At 35.3% G+C, this 20,487-nt stretch overlaps 1 protein-coding gene across 1 annotated transcript in view; it reads right to left on the bottom strand.

Annotated features, from left to right (window-relative positions):
- Window positions 1-20,487, bottom strand: part of DPH6 (diphthamine biosynthesis 6) — a 200,611-nt gene that overhangs the window by 31,519 nt on the left and 148,605 nt on the right. Inside the window, exon 14 of the mRNA XM_069017712.1 lies at window positions 9,526-9,931. Coding sequence (XP_068873813.1) covers window positions 9,526-9,931 — 406 coding nt within the window. The remainder of the gene's footprint in view (window positions 1-9,525; window positions 9,932-20,487) is intronic.

Here is a 20,487-nt window from a genome sequence, read left to right as displayed (position 1 = left end):
AAAAATCCAGATCCACATTTTAGCAGCCTTGAAAAAAAACAAACCAAGAAAAAAAAAAAAAAAACACCAGCAAGAAAGCATATGTATCTTTTAGCTTGCATAAACAAACCAAGAAAAGGTATGTTATTGAGTAATAACAATGAAACCCGTAAGCTGAGTATTGAGGATGCTATGTTTGGCTGCACAGTCCAACTTTGAGTATGCATCAGAGGCAGTAAACATAGGAGGCATTTTTGCTCTGACCATCCCTGTGGAGTACAAACAGGCCTTGCTTCCTTGCTTTGCCTTTTGTCTTCAGGCCTCCTCTCTATGTTGAAAAGAGAGATGTCTTAGACTATAGAGAAGGGCCAAGGGCAGGGGAAACAACTGGACAATGGAGTACAAAGGCATCTTATCACTTTTCACTCTGAGCAATAAATAAGCCTTGTGTCCATGCTGTCTCTGGACTTCAGGAAAGCAGCTTCTTTGGCTTCCATTACCCAGATGGACAAAAGACAATACTCAGGCTATTAAAACAAACTATGTCTGCAGCATCATCTTCTCATACTGTTAAGTTTCTGTCTGCATTTTGGGGTTTGAATCTGGATATTATTTCAATTTCTATTTTAGCTTCACAACTTTGTAAATAATTATTCCATGCCATTAGATAACAAAAAAATCATGTCTGTCACCAAGCAAATGGCCAAACCTTTTAGATAACCTCACAGCCTGCTCAGATGCGTTGCTGAGAGGCTCCTGACACTGTATTTGATACCAGATATATTGAACAGATCTATCTGGACAAAGAAGACAAGATACCATGCATACTGCATACAGGACAGATGATTTCAACAGGGCTGACACTGGGACATTTTACAAAAGGAATTTAAGGCATTACCCATTTAACTGTTATACTTATTACAGCGCTTAAAAGTTAGGTTTTCAGCAGCTGCTTATCTCAAGGAAATGTCCCAACAAGGAAAGCCCAGCTTGTCTTATGACAGTCAAGGCATCTGACAAAAACTGATAGGCACCATCAGTGGTGTCTACAGTTGACAAAAGCCAAGATCTTACAGAAATAAATTAACTTTGAGATACTGGAGAAGGAAGAACTGGAGGAGACACTGGAGAGGAAATAGAAGACTTTCAAACAAGATTTATGGACGGTTTTGGCTATCAGTGAGTGCTAGTTCTGACACCTTACCTTCTGTTTTTCTATCCAAGAATTATACAAATTACTGCTCTGAGCAGAACTGATACTTCTCAGTGCAGAGATTATGTGACAGAATGACTGACAATGGTCAGCCAGCCAACTGGCTGGAAATTTAGCTCTGTACACAGTTCTACCTTGCAAAATTCAGTATTTTCTTTCATAGATCTATTTTTTAGGTTTTCTAGATAAAGAGCAAATGGCAAGCATTTTGGTACTAAAGAAATACAAAAGACAAGGTAGTCATGCTAAAGATCCATCTACTGAAGTATTGTGTTTCAAGCAATGGTCCTAAATAAATATCTAGAATAAATAATAACAAGGGATGCAGCTACAATATTATACCCAGTTCATTTTGAGCCTACAATTATTTTAAGTTCAGTGGACTTCCTATGTCAGATGTAATTTACCTCATCCAAACACCATCACAGGTTTCTTTTTCTTTACTTGTAAATAAAAAGTAATATAGAGATGGATCTATAGAAATTATGAAAAGTTCTTAAGAAATCAAAGTCCTTTTAATGTTTACAGATTTAGAATTATAGAATTGGTACCAAAATGTTGGCAAGTTGAAAAAGTCTCAGAGAAAAACTTCCTATGAAATTGTAAACTGTAATCTGGGATGTGTCCTTAAAAAGTGAGTTTGTTACAAATGGTTTCTGGATAGCTAGATAGGTCATATATTCCTCACATATTAAACACCAGAAGATCCAAATTTGGCAATGGTTGCATGGCTGATGTCATGCTTTTATAGATGTTCTCTGTCAACAAAGCACTAAGCAAAGTTTCTCAAAATTAATTTTGATGTTGAAGTAAGGCGCTTGTACTTTATGCATTTTATGCACTTTTATACATTTTTACAGACACTTATGCATATATGGACAGGCCATGTATACTTAGACCTGTCAAGAAGATGCCATTTTTCTAGAAGGGTATTTATTTGTTCCGATTCCTTGTAGAGCTAATCATCAAATTACCCTTTCTGACTCATTACAGTATAGATTGAGTTCTCATTCCGTAAGTTTCTTTACATCTATTCTCTTAAGATTTTGATTGTATACCCTACTGCTTAATAAATTTACCAAATTCCAATATTTATTGAGATAACATATTTACTACCATGAAGCAGCAAAGCCACTGCCTGGATCACTGATGTCTAGCACCTTCCAAACTGCATATGTGAGGAAAGCAAATCAGTTTTCAACATGTTAGAAAACTTCAGAAATTCTTCTTTATAACCTATGGTTTTTTCAACAAAAGATCTGTTTTCTGCTAGGTCTGTTCTGTCCTACAGGTCACATGGAGGAAGGATGCAAATCTTCAGCAGGAAAATTAAAGTCTATACAAACAATTCATTTAGTGAGAAGCTCAGGGCACTTCAAAATTATGTGAAAACATGGATGGATAGAGTAACCTATAAATGCATCTTAGATTTGAGTGGTAGAAATTCTGAAAGACACATGAAGTTGTACACAGTACCTTTAAAACAATCTTACCAATATATTGCTAGTGTTCTGTATCAAGGATATAAGGGGTATATTCTCAATCAGTCTTGGGTCAAAGAGTTAAAGAATTTATTTCCATTTAAAGTTTTAGTCAAGCTTTTTATGTATGACTGTGCAATCCATAACCTTTAGATGTCACATGTTATTTACTCTGAATAAGAGCGAGTTCTGGCTCTGCTCCCTGGCCTTGGCACCGAGGGGCTGAATTTTTCTCAATCTAGTATCTGTGCACTTAAAAAATAAATTTCCCATCCTAAAGGACAGAAGGCCACTGCCCTAAAGCAGGATCTAATATACTTTAAGTTGCCTCACAGGCATAAAGCACTTCTCTATCCAAATTCAGTTGAGAGGTAACATTACTATTAAAACAATTCCCCATGTCTTGGATAGCAAACAAAAAATCCTTTCCCATAGTTTCATATGAGATGTTCTGCTAAAAGTATGTATACATTGACTTGCAGCAGATACAATAACAGCACAACCTTGAAAAAATAGAAAAAGTTTAAAATGTCAACATTTTAATAGCCATTTAATAAATCAGATCTCTTGACTGGATAGTTTGGGCAGAAATAACAGGATTGTCACCTCTGTGGCTCAAGACCAAATTTAGTTACTTTCATCCTTTTAAAATGTCATTTCAAACACATGTCATTTCAAACATACTCACGAATCAGTATTTTCTAATTGCTTCTGTATACTGTAAGTTGATTAACTTCCCAAAGTACTAATATAACTTTTTTTTTTCCTTTCTGCTTGAACTATTATACCTGGCAATTATATTTTCTTAACAGGAAACCCAAGAAATTAAAATTGAAATTTTCCTCTTTCAGGTTCACATTTGTCATTGAGTATAAATTAATAGAATTTAGTAGAAAACCAAGCTTAAGTTTTACAGTCTATTTCAGACAGCATCATGACATTTAAAAGTATTTTTGTTCAGCAAAATGATATATGCTAGTCACAACAAATACTTCATTAGTTACTGCCTGCAAAGCTTGAGCTAGTGACTGCAATTTGATGTCAGAAGGATTTATTTACCTGCTTCATCGTTACTCAGTAAAGAGTTCTTAATGACTGTTTAGTTTCTACCTACATGAGTAGTTCTCCACAACTGCTGACTACAATACCAATTATTCACATGAGAATGTGTAGACCTACATACAAACGTGTGGAGGTTAAGATTCCACTTGTCCCCATGGGAAATTTTTTTCCCATTGTATAATTTATATCTATTACTGCAGGCCTGGTTCCTAGGGTATATCACTGTGTCCCGCAGCCATAGGGAGGAGGAGGAGGAGAGAAGATCCAGCAGGCAGCAATTGTGCAGCAAGATTATTTATTTAATTATTTTACAAACTCTTTTATAGGCTTTTTTCTTCATAGTCTAATTGGACAAAGGATCAGCCACCCCTTGGGGTGATTGGCTAAAATCCTAGAACATCCATTGTCAAAATATTTTTTCTACTGTTCCACAAACAAGACTTTTCAAGGTTGCAGGTGGCTTGGTTGTTTACATAACTCTGCTACCTCTTCTGTGAGAGAGAAAAATCTCTCATGGGCTTAGAAAATAGCAAGAAAATCCTTGCTAGCAGCATTTTTGTATCTACACATATCCATCAAGAAAATTAAGGTGAAATAAATTTCCAGTGTTAATTTAAAGTACATTGGTAAAAAAAAAAATTAAACTTCAATGCACACAGACATGCATTATTGTAAAAATACATCTTGGTATCCTCAATTGATCTTCATCCTCCTCTCTTAAATTTACACTACATAATGCATTCTCTCAATACTGGCAACTCTGTATTTTGCAAAACATCTGGAAAATGCGTTGATAATGCCATATTTTATCAAATAGAATACTTTAAATCTTACCAGATGGAAAATCTTTAGTTTCAAAGCTGCATGCTGTACATGCATCAGGGTATTACTCTGTCATTGCAAGGATTCTAAATGAGTGCCTAACCACTGGAGCTTCTCTTGCAACAGGAGAAAAAGTCCCATTACAAGTAAGATTTTTTTTACTTTTTTTTTTTCAGTTGAGCTGAATTATACTCAGCCCATATTAGATTTAAAAACAAATATATTGAAACGATAAATGCATAAGTACAGAGGGGCTTCCAGACCTAAACATTTACAGAACAGAACTACTTTAAAAACTAATTATATATTCATTTTAATGTTCCTACCAGACTGTCTGTTCCTGTTTTATTTTGCCTTTTTATATTCCCAGTCCATTTTTTCTTTAGTATTAAAAAGGGATTGTATAATACAGTGTTCTGGTGAATGCAGGACCTTCTCTATTCCCAAATAAATATTCAAAAATATTTTGCATACATCTTGTGAACAAGGCTTGTGAAATCATAATGTGATGACTTATAAACATTCATCATTCCTATACAGACGTATAATCTAGCCAAGTGTATGGTATAGCAAATCATCCTGACACATTTATATTAATGCACATTTGAATGAGAATAAGAAAGAAATAGTCAAATTTATGTTAAATACTTCTAAAGCCTTAACAGCATCTTACTAAGCATATATGTCAGCTTAATCTAATCCTCCTACTTCCAATATGTTCTGTGGTCTCAGCACGGGGCCCATAATGCTCTCGCATGTTATGAGGGATTGCCTCTGAGAAGTTCACCATCAGTACTACACTTTGTTCAATAAAACTTCACATCTGGTTTTAGGATGACAGAAAGCTATCTGTCTCCAATTTGCATTACAAACCTTTAGCTTCTTTTGACATCCGTAACACCAGCTGTAATAATTTCCAGTAACCTGTTACAATATGCCGAGTAGAAATATTCCTGGTTCTCATCTTACTGTGTCAGGTAACAACACATTTAAAATATTTATTTGGACAATTTTAAATAAATGACAAACTTCTTTATACAAAAACCCCTGTATCATCTAATCAGAGGCTCATTTGAGAAGGCCTATGGCATTTCCTCCTTTCACTCCAACGATTTTAAGTTTTAATCAGAAAAATGGTACCTTTATTTCTTTTCTGTGCTTTTGTAAGAGGAGACAATACATTTCAATTCAAGATCTTACAAGTGTTATTGAAGAGTATTTACTAATCTTATGACATGATGGAAGTCCTCCTGAAATCCACTAACCTGGAACAGCTATCTCCTCAACAATCTTTCTTGATTTCTGAGCATCATAATTTCTACCTTTTCTATAACAGATACGTCTTATGTGTTTCACATGAAAAATATTTGAAGAAAAGTGCCTATTATTCCCTGCTACATTATTAATATTATTTTTCTTCAGCAGACAATGCATCTGATGATAGTTGAAGACTCCAAAAGGACAGATCCACTTGTGGGATTAACGATGTCTAACACAAGTCAGAGATCAAATGTGTCACTAATGGATCATCACACAGGTGGTTAGCAACCGCTACTACCTGAGCTGAATTAATAAATGGCAATTGAAAAACTGGTCTCTCAATGTAATTTGCTTTCTGGAAGCCACATCAAGGAAACAAAATTTTTTAAAAGTGCATATTAGGCCTGCAGATTTACAAATGAAGATCAATACATTTCTTCTTTATCCCATGTCCCAGTAAAATGATATTCTGTGTTTGAAAGGCATAGCATAAGTAAATTCTGTTACCCACCTAGAACTCCTCTGCAACAGAAAGTAACCTTTGGATGTGGTAGAAATTACCACTGAGACATCCAAATACTCAAGATATCTTAAGACAAGTCTACAGAGAAAGGTATGAGCAAGTTTTGGCCATGCTCAGAGCTGACAAGACACAGCCACTGCTACTGTGGAAGCCAGTACTGTTCCCTCTTGTGATCTGTCCCATTTAGATACATGTATTCTAGAAGCAGGACAGGCTCAAGAGGAAAACAGGAATAAACTGGAAGGAGATACTGAAGGAACAGGAATAAACTGAAGGATCTGGATGAGAAACTGGAAGGAGCTGTTGTTATCAGAACATAAAGATCTCTAATACCTTGATCTGGTGTTATAGGAAGGTTAAAATATCTTAGGATTCAAAGGAAAGACCTGACACTACCTCTGGTACACTAAAGGACACATACAGTTGCAGCAGTTCTGCCTGTCAAAATTAAAGTCTGCCAATAATAACAGAGAAGATAAAAGACAGACTATGTCATCTTGCTTATGGACACTGTCAATGGGATACTGAAATTAGTGGGAACAAATTGGACACCTGACACAACACTTTTTAAACTGAGAGTTAATATACATGTGTGACTATATTTCAGATTGTGAGAAGTAGAATTACACTAATAGTGCAAAAGACAGTCAAGGACATCGTTCAGTAATATGTTGCATCGTTATGAAAGCTGATGATGCTTCACTGGAGACTGCATGTCTTTCAAAGATCCAAGAACACATATTACCAGTACACTTGAATATGTCCCTGCGTCTTAACAATATATTAATAATTAGACTTCTGATTTTGAACCAGAAAGTGTGTGTGTATATATATATATTTATATAAAAATAGTCTTCTATCTGATAGAAATTATCAGCCAGATACACTTCAGCAACCACTTTAATATGAAAAATTATTTTTGCATATATATTACACTTATTCTTCCATTGCATGAACTTTCTAGAAATTTTTCCTAAGAAGAAAAATGTTATTTTTAAATTCTTCATCAATGAATTAGTGCTCCTTGTAAATTTAATGTATTCTATATATTCTACAGCTTTGCAAGAATATATTTCTTACCAGTGGGGATAATGATAAAATTGGTATAATGACAGGAATTATTATGACAGTGCAGAGATCTGAACACAACAAGAATGAATATATGACAATCACACAAATTTTTCCATGTCTATGCTATTGGTAGTATAACATGAATGGAACTGAATTGAATTTTTATGTGCACAATTTATACATTATATTGAGCAATATATTTTATAAAGCAAATAAAATTTGTTTGGAAGTAATTATTCGATGGCCTGAGAAATATCAGAAAGAAGGCAGGCGAAACAGTAATGTTAATCCCATGCCAGAAACATGTTTTATCACGTTTCTTTTTAGCTCTTAAACAAGATGTAGTAAAAACAACAACATTCTGTCAGACTATATGTTCATTCCTTGCTTCCTGGATTAAATATGCTTATTCTATGCCACATTTTTATAGCTTTCAATTCCTGTACTTTAAATCTATTAAACAATGTCAAGTTGAATTTTCTTCAAAAACTGCTGCAGGTTAAGAAAAAAAATAGGACGGTAGAATATTTGAGGGCTAACATTTATGTCAGCTAATTAATATGGATCAGTTGTGGTCTGCAAGGATTTTTAAAGTGCATGCATGTTTGAGATAAATATAGACTAAGGATCTGATTTTGCTCCTTCTTGAATTGATAACAAAGCTCTTACTGATTTCAATACAAGTATGGTCTACCAGTTTTGTAGGTCTGACAGATAAAATAAGCTTTTGTGCTCTTGCATAATGTTAGTTGTCCCAAATAAAGCATAGCCCAAAATGCAGATCTACAACATAAGAAATAAATTGTAGTTGTAACATTACATTTATTGCTCTGTATTCTCTTTACTTTGCAAGGGAATGAGATTTTGAAAAAATAAACATTGGGGGAAAACCCAGCAAATTTGTTTGGATAGCAAGTTCTATTTAAATAAGTTAGAAATCAGCCCATGTTCAAAACCAGATACCCTCTAATCCAGAAGATACGACACAATTTCCTTATTTAAAACATTAATATTTCATTATTTACTCTCAAAACAGTTCCTGCTAGCAGAAAGAAATTGGTTATTTGTATATGGTTCTAGATTGTGACAAGAAGAGGCTACCAAATGCACAACTGTTCAAACACTTTTAAGAAAAAGATTAATTCTCCCTATCTTGAATCCTAAGGTGGCTGGATTTCCCAGCAACTTCTCTTGCATGAAATCACAGAAAAATTTAGATTAGAGCAAGACCATATCATCCAACCTCCTACTCAAAATCAGATGTGAGATTAGAACAAAAGTAATCCAGGACTTTATCCTGTTTGGACTTCAAAAAGTCCAAGAACAGAGCCTTTCAATATGAGAAACATGCCTGGTCAGCAGAAAAACAACAAATGTATCTTAATTGTAGAACTGTAGAACTATTTGGGTTGGAAAAAGCTTCTAAGATCATTGAGTTCAGCTGTAAACCTAAAACTGCCAGGTCTACCAATAAACCATGTCCCTAAGCATCAAGTCTACTACACATCTTTTAGATACCTCCTGGGGTGGGGACTCCACCACTTCCCTGGGCGGCCTGTTCCAATGCTTTTAGTGAAGAAATTATTCCTAATATTCAAACTCAGCCTTCCTTGGTGCAACTTGAGGTCATTTCCTCTTTTTCTGCCACTTGATACTTGGGAGAAGAGACCAGCCCCCACCTCGCTACAACCCCCTTTCAGGCAGTTGGAGAGACCAGTGAGGTCTCCTCTGAGCCTCTTTTTCTCCAGGCTAAAAACCCCCAGTTCCCTCAGCCTGTCTTCATACAACTTACTCTCCAGACCCTTCACCAGCTCTGTTGCCCTTCTTTGGACACGCTCCAGCACTTCAATGTCTTTTTTGCAGTGAGGGTCCCAAAACTGAACACAGGATTTAAGGTGTGGCATCACCAGTGCTGAGTACAGGGGGACAATCACTGTCCTGGTCCTGTTGGCCACAGTATTGCTGATACAGGCCAGGATGCCATTGGCCTTCTTGGCCACCTATCCTTGAAACACTCATCTAAAATGTTTTTTTTCCAACGAAATCTGATAGAAATAAACAAGAATTACCTTAAGCTTAGTATTACACCTGGTTCCTGTCATGGTAAGTCTTACCTTTTTGCAGTGTTTCAGCATCAAAGACATCCTCCTTGAAAAAAGCTCTAAAGGACAAAGGACTTGCACTGCAGTCTTCTGAAAGTTTGTCAGCAGCTTGTTTAAACATAGCAACTAAGTCATGAAGAGGTCCATCTAAATCAAGGTGAGAAGTGGATGGTGAAATCAAGCTCAGGCGTACTGAGATTGATGCACAAGATGCAGAGCTAGACTCCACAGATTCACACTCAATTTGGAAGCCCTCTGACAACATCTTCATGGCAAAATGTTTTCTTTGGAGTGGATCATCAACTACTGCAACAACATGCCATTCAATGGCAGCATCTCTGGGCAGGTGAGATATTACAACCACATCAAGCAACCCACATACTGGAGTTTCATCATTATGCATCTCCGAATCTTCAACCTAAAAGATAAACAAAATATTGTCCATATTACAGAGTTGTAGAAATTAATGTTGCTCATATTCAGTTAAAATATTAAAAAAGTATATGCAGTACAGTTATTTCATGGAAACTGCTTTTTCCCCCAACTTTCCTTATAGAAAAGTCATCTTGAGCAATCATGAATTTATCTGACAGCATCTCCTCATTTTTGCAATCTCAAACCACTACTATGCCTGTATCATTAATAAAAAAAAGCTAATCCTAATGTATTTTGCACTCATTCTGTAATCAAAAGAAGTCTTTTTGCCTATGGTGACTTTTGTTTATACCAATGGTTTTTGAAGAATAAAAAAATGGTAGGAACTACCAAAACCACAGAAATGAGTCCGTAAAGTACATAAATTTTATTTTAACAGTTGGAGTACTAAAGATTCAGTTCAGATACAGCAAAAATATAGTTCAGATAGTTTTGAACAGCAGAATTATCCTGACCAAACCCTCTTAGAAGATAGAATGTGCTTTTTAATAGCAGAGCTCACTGAGAATGTATATTTAAATTGTTTAAACCAGCATGTCTAAGTAGCTAACTTGGTCAGCTAAATCTGAGTGACTAAGTTCCTTTTCTTCTGATAGTTTTAAATAGCTTTCAAGTACCTGAACAATTGAAGTGCTTATTTTGACCGGTGAATTACTTTTTTCCTTACTTTTGCCTCAATTTTTATGAAGAAATAGTATATTAAGAATTTTTAGTATTAGTGACTTACACCATCTTTTTTCTGTACACAGACAATAAATTTTTTTATATACCAATTTGCTTACACTCCAGTATATACTTCTAAAATTGTCCATTGCCTGACCCCTGAAAGGAAAAATAATAACAAGGCAAACCTGTCATTTTGCCTGAAGTCAATAAGGCCATATAACTCTCAGTACCTCCAATTCACAAGCTCAATTTTCTACCACTTGCTCTCAACTTTGAGAGGAAGAAATAATGACATGTTCCAGGCACTTTATTTCAAAATTCACTCACAAAGTTATTGACAAGAATTTTGCAAAGAATATCTTTGATGCTTGACCCTTGTGAGCTGTTTACATGAAAAATGCACTTACTTCTATATTAATGATAGTGGAATGTAATTCTATCCCAAACATGTAGCAATTGCTTTAGCATTTCTGGTTTTGGTGTGGTAACAGAAATAGGGACAATTTGTGTCAAATTGCAATCACTTCAGTCATAATAAAATCTCACAGAGTACTGTTTGCTTTCAGTACTTTCATTAGGCTGGCCGGGGCTGTTATTAAGGTAGCAACACATAAATGTTATATTAGCACTTAACAGGAGCACAGTATTCTCCTCTAGGAGATGAATTCTAACCTTGTCAATATAATTCTGCTCTGAGTGCTGTAAAACAGTTTGAAAAGATGAAATACTGGAGCTTTGCACTGAGAAAAAAAAAAAAAAGTCATGCTCATTCAGGCTTAAAGGCCACTTTGCTGGCCCAAGGTGCTGAGGTACTGGTTAGGAAAAAACAGTCTAAAGAAGCTCTCTCAGGTCACATCAAGCACTAAGACAAACTTTTCTACTTCCCTGTACTTGTCTGAGGTTGTTAAATCAATTACTCGCTATTTCTGCTTGCCTTCAGCTGCCATTTAGAATATGAAGAAGTACATGAAAATTAGGGCCAGGAGAAAGTACATTTCCAAATTTAACAAATGAGAATCATTCTGTGTGAAAGACTATTCATGGTGCACCTGTATGGTACCATAATACTCATAACCTTTAACTTCAGAGTTTGCACAAAGCACAAGTGATAGAGCTACTGGGGACTAATAATCTTTCATTAGTGGCTACAGAATCTTATAGAAACACTTCTAACAGTGACCTCTTCTGACTTATTTTCAAGAAATCACTGACATTTGTGTTATACTTGGATGCTGCATTTATGAGTTACCTTTCAGAAATTTACAATTTTCTTAAGGAGCTGAATATCTTTATAATAGCCTGTCTAGTAAATGAGGATGAATATATAAGGTTTGCTAAGAAATTATATGATGCTAGAACAATATAAGTAAGTATTAAGAGTGAAAATGAAGAGAAATTATTTCATTGGCTAAATTGTTTTTACAGTTGATTCTGCACTCTCATCGATGAGATTCATCACTTCTGGCAGACAGCTGTGGTACTACGAATAAAATCATGTTTTTAGAGTTCTTGCCCAAGGATAGAGTTGTAGAGTGTTCTATAAGGAGCACAGGTTTTGGTCTAGTCTTTCTTCTACATCTTCAGAGTCTTAATCAGAAAAAAATGAGGTAGAAGAGCATATAGCTTGAGTTATAATTTTTGAAAAAGAACAGTCAAATAATTCTTGGGAAGCTCTAAAATTCTTGTTGAGAGACAAGAAATCTGTTGGAGCAAACACTGTTAAAAGCAGTGATTCCTTAAAAGTATGCATTACTTGAATTTTACAAATCTTTATAAATGTCATTAATCTGTAGCTGTAGTTGCCATCTAAAGACATTTGCCCTTTAACCATTATTTTCTAGCTATCAGTTTCCAAATGATTTTCAGTTGATGGGAAAAACGTCTTCAAGTTTCCAACTTCCACTTGCTAGCCTTTCCACTGGATTTAATCCTTTCTAAGAACAAACACTACAGGGTAGCTCTGCACTAAGAGATGTTTGAAAGTCACAGGGGAAAATAAGCAGACCTAAAGGTTCAGTGGCTGACTGCTGAGATTATATGGAGAAAGATGCTACTTACGTGCTATACTTTTACATGACCTGATTTAAAGAGGGCTTAAAGGAGAAGGACATCAGGTAACATCTGTTCCACATGCAGGAGACACTGCCTGAAAATAAATGGTTCTACAACAATGACTTTTTCAGGAATGGATGTAAACTGGATCAACTCAGAGACCATACTATGACAGAATTCCGATTCTGTCATGTTGGGAAATGGTAGATCCCAAAACTTTGGACAAAGATTTGATAAGACAAGTGATTTAACTCTAACTGAATGTCACATTAGATTGTCCTCAAAACATGTTTCCTAGTATCTTCCCTTTTCCAACAGGATCATCTGCCACTTAATTTATCAAAGATGTTAGAGATGGAGATCCAGCAAGTTTGAAAAAGGAAGCCAAAAGGCAGATTTTTCTAAACACATGCATTGTCTCTATATAATTCCATTTATGCTTTGTATCTATATCATTCCATATCCAAAGAAGGAGTACAAACATTTTTTTAACACATTGCTTTACAACTACCACACAATTCAACGAAGGACTTTTCCCACCTTGAAGAAATTACTGATATTCTTCTGGTGATACAATGCATGTTTCAATAACTCACAAGAGAAACCAAAGGTCCAGAGGAAATTTTAGGATGACTGAGAAAGTGACTCTTTACTTCTACTGTAAACACTGAGAAAACTGCCATGCTAAGCTAAGTGACCATCTTGGAAAGTCTTCATGGACTGGTGAATATAGAATCACAGCAGTTGACAGTAGTTAAGAAAACAAATAAAGCAAAGAAAACAAAGTGGGAAACATCATGCCACTGTAAAAATTCACAATTGAGTAAGATAAACAACTGTGGGTCTCTTAACTGAAAAAGGGCATACTAGATCCAAATATATTCTGAGGAGGACAAGTATGATCAAAAGCTCTGGAGGGTCTGATTGGAACTGTTCTGCAGCCTCCTTAATGAGAAGACAGGGGCTTACAAAATCATACATGACATAAGAAGAGTGGATAGGGATAAGAACTGATTTTGCACACGTTGTCTTTCTGTACAAAGAGCTACGGACCATCAAATGACATTAGTAAGAGCATGGTTTCAAAAAGAGCAATGGTGGGTGACACCTACAACTCACTGATGGAGAATGCTCTGGTTGCAAGAACTTTACAGGGATTCAAGGAGAGCCTGAACAAGTTCTTAGAACACACGTTCAGTGGGCATTATAAAAGAGACATAATAAAATTCCTAGATTATTTTTAATTTATGTGAGTTAGTAATTTATATAAATATTATTATTTATATAACAATTAAAATGAATTTGATCAATTTAAATAGGAATTAAAATAGTTTGAGGTTAGGAGAATATTAGAGTAGATATATGCTTTTACTGGTTTTACTATTCACTTCTGCTAAGGGCTACTGTTTGGAGTCAAAATACCAAGCAAGGTCTACACCATTATGGTTATTGTTATGTTCTTAAATAAGCATTTACACTGATCCTAGTGGTGTGTTTGGTTAAGAACTGGGATTTCTTGACTGGACTCATGGATTTTTCACAATTAGTCCCTTCCGACATTTCCATAATTCTAAAGGAATTTTATGTGCATCTGTGATATTCCAGACTGGTATTATAGATGAATTGTGAACACCAAGTCAAGTAGATGAATGCAGAGAACAGCTTTGAGAGCTTAAGTTTCTTCAGCAGAGGTAATGGGATCAGAATATTGAGCTGGAAGAAGTGGGAGTTCAATGTGGTTATTCCCTCTGAGCAAAAAAAAAGGTTCCTCCTTTATCTGAAAGGAGAATCACATACAGAACTGTAATGCTACATTTAGGGGGATATACATATCTTCATTTCTGCCTTAACTGACAGGGACAGTGCAGACAACTAAAACACAACAGTCCCAGACAGTGCCAAGCAGGAGGTTTGTCTGCTTTAGGCACCTGCCACAGGAACAGGGGTTTGGAGCTGCCTTACAGTGAAGCCACCCAGACAGACTGCTGTGTGCTAACCCCTCTAAAGAGGTTCTTCAATGGATGCTCAATCCAAATCTGCAAAAGTGTAAGGATGTTTGTCTAGAAATAGAAAGGGTCGAAAGGCTTGACTGAATACTTGTTGAAGGCCACAGTACTACAGTTATCAAGCAACATACAATTCAGTAAAGTATCTAATACAGAGAAATGAGAAGGGAAATTTCCTATCCTTTATATTTGTGCTTAAACTAAAGTGAAAAGGCAGCTTGGTAGAAACATTCCTTAGTTAACACTTTTATCAATGTGTTTACTTCAGAAATAGGTCTTTCATATCCCAAGAACCAAGGTGAACAACAAAAAGGTTGTCAGATTGTTTCTGAACTTGTAATTAACCCTACATTAAAGCAAAAGTGTTATCTGAACTGCTGCATGCATAATATTCTCCTGAGCTTTGCACTGATACAAGAAATTATCACATTGGTTCACAGTATTACCAAATCCTTGCATTTTCCTGTGCCTCAGTTCTTAGTAAAGATTCACCCAATTTTCATTGTGCATATTCAGGAGAGCTACAGAATACTCTCACAGTAATGAATGCCTTATGCATCCACAATATTGCTACAAATCAAACCAGAACCCAATAGAATGAGCAGAGTTAAATGAAAAACACTTGGCTGTAAGGGTTAAACTTACACAGTGTTTTGTTTTAAAGGTGCTAACCTTATAATTTTTTTTGTAATTAAAAAAATAATCCAAGGCAGAACTATTAAAATTCCAATGAAAACAAAGGAATAATGAGTTAAAGACAAACCTATCTTCAATCCATTGTATAAGTATTTAACTATTTTGCTTAATTAAATGGAAAGAGGTACGAATTTTGGCCTTTAACATTTATTATATAATTTGTTTGACTATCCTCCCTTTGTTCTAAATGAGAAATACTCTTTTTGTTGTGTTAGTAAGGACTAAGGCCTATCTATCTCACAGCTGAATATGGAATCAGGCTATAAGAGACAGAGATGAATGCATAATTGCTATCTCTACAAAGAATTGACTTGGAGAACAAAAAGAAAGATACTGTGATGTTACTTTTAGAAGCTGAGTTTATGAAAACCTTATATGGTATGCATTATGACACCATTACAGTGGCAAGATTAATGTGCCTTTAAATAATACATTTAAAATTTCTTTTACACTGCCTGCATTAAACAAAGTGCATCAAACTCCTGAGATCCAGTTTAAGCTTTGCTGGAGTGTCTCACAACAATAGGTTTATGACTTAAAAAAGTAAAGATTCCACTAGGAAAACTGCATAAGAATAAAAATGTCAGTTCCTAAAGAAAGTAGGATAGAAGCAATTCTTTTCAACATTCTAATTTGTCTAATAAATAGGCCACATGCATTCCTGGTATACCACATCTGAATTCAAATAATGAATACCACAGTGTTTTATAACAATAAAATTGTTAAGAATGTTCCTTTTGGAAAGCTTACAAAAATAAGAAAGTCAGACATTTAGTATTTCTTTCTGAAATAAAAAAAAATATTTGGTGCATGCCAGAAAGACATTAACACAAAACTGGCAGACTAAAAATGAGGTCTCATAAACGGAATATTTGTCATAGAATAAATACTGTAAATATGAAAAGAAACAAGTTCTTCAGAAATTTTAGTCCTCTCTCCTCAGCATGATGGACAAAGCTGAAGGTAGTTTAGTAACCATTGTGTCATGTAGAAATTATTTTGTACAATGTCAACTGGGAAGCTGAGCCTGTTACTGAAGCATGGTGTTACTGAAGCATGGAAAATCTAGAGCAAATCAAGTGGTTCTTTATTTTTTGTAGCAGCATCTGATAGCACATTTTTCAGAGTAATTTCTCTTTTGTGCAGTCTTTAGCTATCTTTAAAAAACAGAAACATGAAAAAGGGAAAGCAGATACAGGGAACAAATATGAGTATAGAAATTTAGAGGTAGTACTATTGCTCAGGGTACCTTCAATCAATTTTTGTAATTTAAATGGATTTTTAATTAATATATTCTTTTGATATAATGATAACAATTCCACCTGCTCACATTGGAAAAAAATGCGAATTAAATTTTCACCATAATAATTGTGAAAAAAATCTGCATGTAGCTATAGTAGTGATGCAAAATTAATAATTAGATATGAAGTGGTCGGCAATTAACATGCCAAGCACAACAGCATAACTTTTCTGAGAGATGCATTTTGCAGGTGGATGAAATGACCATACCCCAAGTTATTTTAGTGAGAGCATAGGAAATTTGAAATTTATACAATATATTGATGGCTATTATTAGGATTAGACAAGGTGATGGTCTAAAATTTTATGGTAGTCAATCAAGTATGTCAGAAGAAAGTACCAGAAAAATTAAGTAACAACACTCTTAGGGCCCATATCCCACAATAAATATACTGTAAATTTGATTTATAAGTTGAGACAGCTTTTTGGTTCATAAAGGATATGTTGAAGTCTTTGCAGAATCAAAAATTTCATGATGAATGGTCTCTGAATAGTGACACTGGAAGAATAGGTAAGTATTATATAAAAAAGCAAAGCAAATACAGAACTCATGAAAATAGAGAGTTCATAAGAAACCAGTTCAATAACTTTACATGATCTATAGCTTATATTGCTCAAACAGAATAATTTAACAGCTTGCTATTCTATCCTTTAACATGATTGTCAACAGAGGCCAAGAAGTGGTATAAATTTTCATCATTTCTGTGTGATAGAAAAAAGGGTTCTGTTGAAATTTAAGACATAACCTTACAAGCTCTCTTTTGATTATATTTAGTACAGAAGGATATCATTTGCTTGTTAATTTTGTTTCTCTTTTCTATTGTTGGATCACTGTGTTTTCATCCTTTTATTTCAGAAACGGAGAATCTCTGACAGGATCAAAACAAGAGCAATCAGTATCACATTTCTATGAAGACATAATCAGCTTTGAACAAGTCTCTAGAACAAATAAACAATTGAAAGCCTGAAGATTGCACACAGAGTCTGCAATAACTAGGCTAACACCTCTGTTTTCTGGACTTATCAACCTGGAAGTTTTCTTGCAAAGGACTCAAATAATTTCTTACTAGAATAAATTGAAAGAAAAATAGAAAATGTAAACTGGCTGCTGAAAGAAAGACACAGGCTTCTGTATGCACAGTAATGGAGAAGCATCTCCTGATGAAAGACTGAAACTTCCACTTTTGCTTGATTCCTCAGGTAAATACCACAATCTTGTTCTAACCCATTATCTAAAAGCACAGTCTCAACAGCCCCACAGACTTCCAGTTTTCAACTACCCACTGAATTTTATACATTTCAATCTCTCTTCAAAATACATTTCATAATTGTATGTAACAATCATACCACCACCAGACCAAAAGAAAGATTTTAAAATGTTGTATAATCAGTTATGGTAAGCATGTGATAGTATCAAATGGAAAATATAAAATACCATTTCCACCACATTTTTAGATGGTTATAAATATTATTTTTAGCACTGATTATTCAGATAAAAGCATGTTCAAAGTACTGCAGTGGATGTATCTGGACTGAGAAACTGAGAAACACAGGACTGCGAGCAGGGCTGCCAAAGGGGCAAAATGCCTGAAATGCAGAATTAGACAATTATTATTAATTTTAAAAATGCACATGACTCTGATTTTCCCTCTTAATTACTCCCACTCATGTGTCATGAGACAGATTAAGTCTTAAACTTTGTTTATTATAGCTGATTTGGGGAGTGGTGGTTTCATTATTTTATTTTAATTTCATTTTAGGGAACTGTTTATGCTTTCAGCAGAACTTTGATACAAGGGCTCTGATACAATATAAATACCTGTATATTTTTTCCCTAAGTCAAAGGGGTCAGGAAAGGTTTTTCACTTTTGTAAAGTCCATACAATCCTTTGGTTGTTTGCCTTACTCTGCAGAAATAGTCAGGCTACCATGCGTACTTACCAACCTGACTAACACTCTTCCTACTGCATGCGAAGCTCAGCTTTTTCATTCTCACCCTGTGGCATAAAGTACTTGGAACTCCTAAGGTCTAACATATTTTAGTACAAGTATACTCACAGAGTTCAAAATGGGAATTTCTGGGTGAAATGTAATGGTCTGTGATATACAGGTCAGAATAAATAATCTAATGGTGCCTTCTGGCTGTACAAGCCACTCAAGCTATGAAATCAGTTTTACCCAGTACCTCTGCTCAGCCTTTCTACCAGCACTGAAGTGCCTGAACTCTAAAATCCCACACTGAGAAGATAACCATCTTACTCATTATGGCCTTTAACATCCCTTGCTGATAGTTTTAAATTTTTAAACAGCCCTACCTGTTGTGCTTCCTTTTATGTGTTCTCATAGTTACAGATATAATTTTGGAAGCAAAATATCTAAACAGCAAGCATAATAAAAATGAAATGGGTTAAAGCTTATTAGCAGTAGGGAGCAGATGTAGCAAAATTCTGCCAGTTCCCCTACATTTCCTCCCCAGCAGGGATTTTCTGTCAAGCTGTGAGTTAGTTCTACACACTAATCCAGGCTGCTGTTGCTGCAATTGCACCTTCCTACACCTTGCTATTGTACTAAAAATTCACTTTGATTTTTGATTTTTTCCTTCTTAATAATAATATTTAAAGCATTTCCTGCAGAGCTAAATGTAAATTCAAGCACTGCATGCTAGATGCTCAAAAGGGCATGAAAATGTAAAATTGATAAGAAAACAATTACATACTGAAAAGCTTTTATTTGCTTAAAAAATAGTAACTTTCCCTCAATGAACTAAAGGTCCCTGAGCCAAGACATAACCAGTTAATGACTGAAGTTAAGATCCTTGAAATACCTCTCAAACATACATCATTCAATATATCAGTTACAATGTGGAAAAAAAGAGATAACTATTTAAGGAACAAAGTCATAAATTGATAGTAATACAAACTGAAAGCAAATGAAGTCTGCCACATGAAACATGATCACAGACTGTCACTCTGAGGGTTTTTACTCTTCATGTCTAGTGTCAAAAAAGAGCACTTAGGAAAGAGAGTTAAACTGAAGTAAGGATGTTCAAGATGGAAAGATTTCAGCTGAAAATCATTTGCAAGTGTGTACCCAAATGAGACAGAAAATGAGCAAGGTTAATGGTCAAAATCTACTTTGTGGGCACTAAGGATAACAGATTTTATGACAGAGAATTTGAATTTTAGATATTGATTGCAAAGACATTTTCTTTGAAAGTTTACTTTCTTCTGAATTTTGACAATGAGCTCTGGAACCAATTTTCAAACCAAGTATCAGCCTTCCCCTCACATTTAATTACATCATCTGTCCACCTGTACATGTACAGCACCACTAGCTACTCTTGTCAAATCTGTAATTAAATTTTGTAGAATGCAAGGAAGAAAATTTTGATGCTGCTGGAGGCAGAAGAAAAACAATTTGAAAATTCTGGTGGCACTATTAAACTTCCACTAACTGTCAGGCTCTCCCTCATTGCAGTACCCACCTTTATTAGCAATGTGATATAATGATGTGCAATCAAAAGTCATTTCACAGAATCACATAATGGCTTGAGTTGGAATCTTGAAGATCATCTAGTTCCATACTCCCTGCCATGGGCAGGGACACTTTCCACTAGACCAGGTTGCTCAGCCTGGCCTGGCCTTGAAGGGACCTCCAGGTCCCTTGCCCTTCCCCCTTACCCTATCACTACCTGCTCTTGTAAACACTCTTGCCCCACCTTCCTGTAAGTTCTTTCCAGGTATTGGAAGGCTGCAATTAGGTCACCCCAGAGCCCTCTCTTTTCCAGGCTGAACAATCCCAATTCTCTCTGCCTTTCCTT

This window comes from Aphelocoma coerulescens, chromosome 5, assembly GCF_041296385.1.
Source record: "Aphelocoma coerulescens isolate FSJ_1873_10779 chromosome 5, UR_Acoe_1.0, whole genome shotgun sequence".
Lineage (NCBI taxonomy): Eukaryota > Metazoa > Chordata > Aves > Passeriformes > Corvidae > Aphelocoma > Aphelocoma coerulescens.
This window is presented reverse-complemented; position numbering and strand designations above follow the sequence as displayed.